This window comes from Oncorhynchus kisutch, linkage group LG20 (genome assembly GCF_002021735.2).
Source record: "Oncorhynchus kisutch isolate 150728-3 linkage group LG20, Okis_V2, whole genome shotgun sequence".
Classification (NCBI taxonomy): Eukaryota; Metazoa; Chordata; class Actinopteri; order Salmoniformes; family Salmonidae; genus Oncorhynchus; species Oncorhynchus kisutch.
The window spans coordinates 50,288,108-50,289,575 of NC_034193.2; the positions used below are offsets into that span (position 1 = coordinate 50,288,108).

General features: G+C 47.5%; 1 protein-coding gene across 1 annotated transcript in view; it reads right to left on the reverse strand.

Moving 5' to 3' along the window:
• Positions 1–730, reverse strand: part of LOC109865308 (glutamate receptor ionotropic, NMDA 2B-like) — a 52,863-nt gene extending 52,133 nt beyond the window's left edge. Inside the window, exon 1 of the mRNA XM_031799127.1 lies at positions 726–730. Coding sequence (XP_031654987.1) covers positions 726–730 — 5 coding nt within the window. The remainder of the gene's footprint in view (positions 1–725) is intronic.
• Positions 731–1,468: the final 738 nt, after the last annotated feature.

Genomic DNA, 1,468 nt, shown 5'->3' on the forward strand with positions numbered 1-1,468 from the left:
GCCAGACACCTAGGTATTTGTAGTTGTCTCCTGTCCACATTGTCCCACGTTTAGAGTTAGAATAGATGACTGGGAATGGTGTTAGAATAGTTACTGGTAATGGTGTTAGAATAGATGATTGGTAATGGTGTTAGAATAGATTACTGGTATGGTGAGACCTCATATGACCTATTGGGACCCAGAGTGAGAGATATGGGAGGTTTAGAAGGAAGAGTTAGAATAGATGACTGGGAAATGGTGGGGCCTTGATAGATGATTGACCCAACAACCTGAAGGGAACTGAGGTATTGATGCTGGGGTGTTTTCATGTTGCACTTGCACTCACACACAGCATGTAGGGACAAACGCCCACACGCCCACACGCACACACACACACACACGATCACGGTTCATATAACTCCCCCACATGACTCTATAGCCTTCATGTTCCATCTCACCCACCCACATCTCTCTCGCCATCTGAGAACTCTCTCTCTTTGCTTCCTCCATCTTTCTTTCCCTTTCCAGCCTCCTCCTTTTCATATTTACATATCCGGTGCAGTAATGTGCAACCAAATCCCTTATTTCTAAAACATCTATCACAATAACTTCTCATCTATTCCCCATCAGTCCCCCATCAGTCCCCCATCTCTCTTTCTCCATCCCTCCCTCCATCTCTCCAGTCAGTTCCATCCCCCCATCCCTCTGTTCCAGGTTTAGCCTGTACACAACCTCACACTACCTACCCCATGACCAGATAATTTTGGCTTCATCCATCTATTCTATCCCTTCCTTTTTTTCAGAGGCTCAGAAAATAAACATGCCTACCTCCCTCTGTAGTTGTCCTTATATATATATAGAAATGTATAAGCATGGGGTTTCCATGCCAACCGTATCAGCCACATTCAGCCGTGTTCAGTGTGTGTGTGTGTGTGTGTGTGTGTGTGTGTGTGTGTGTGTGTGTGTGTGTGTGTGTGTGTGTGTGTGTGTGTGTGTGTGCGTGTGTGTGTGTGTGTGTGTGCGTGTGTGTGTGTGTGTAAAATGGAGAGAGAGCGAGAGAGAGAGAGAAGAGAGAGAGAGAGAGAGAGAGAGAGAGAGAGAGAGAGAGAGACAGAGAGAGAGAGAGAGAGAGAGACAGAGAGAGAGAGAGAGAGAGAGAGAGAGAGAGAGAGAGAGAGGGAGAGAGAGAGAGCGAGAGAGAGAGAGAGAGAGAGAGAGAGAGAGAGAGAGAGAGAGAGCGAGAGAGAGAGAGAGAGAGAGAGAGAGAGAGAGAGACAGAGAGAGAGAGAGAGAGAGAGAGAGAGAGAGAGAGAGAGACAGAGAGAGAGAGAGAGAGAGAGAGAGAGAGAGAGAGAGAGAGACAGAGAGAGAGAGAGAGAGAGAGAGAGAGAGAGAGAGAGAGAGAGAGAGAGAGAGACAGAGAGAGAGAGAGAGAGAGGGAGAGAGAGAGAGAGAGAGAGTGAGAGAGAGAGAGAGCATCGGGGAGAGG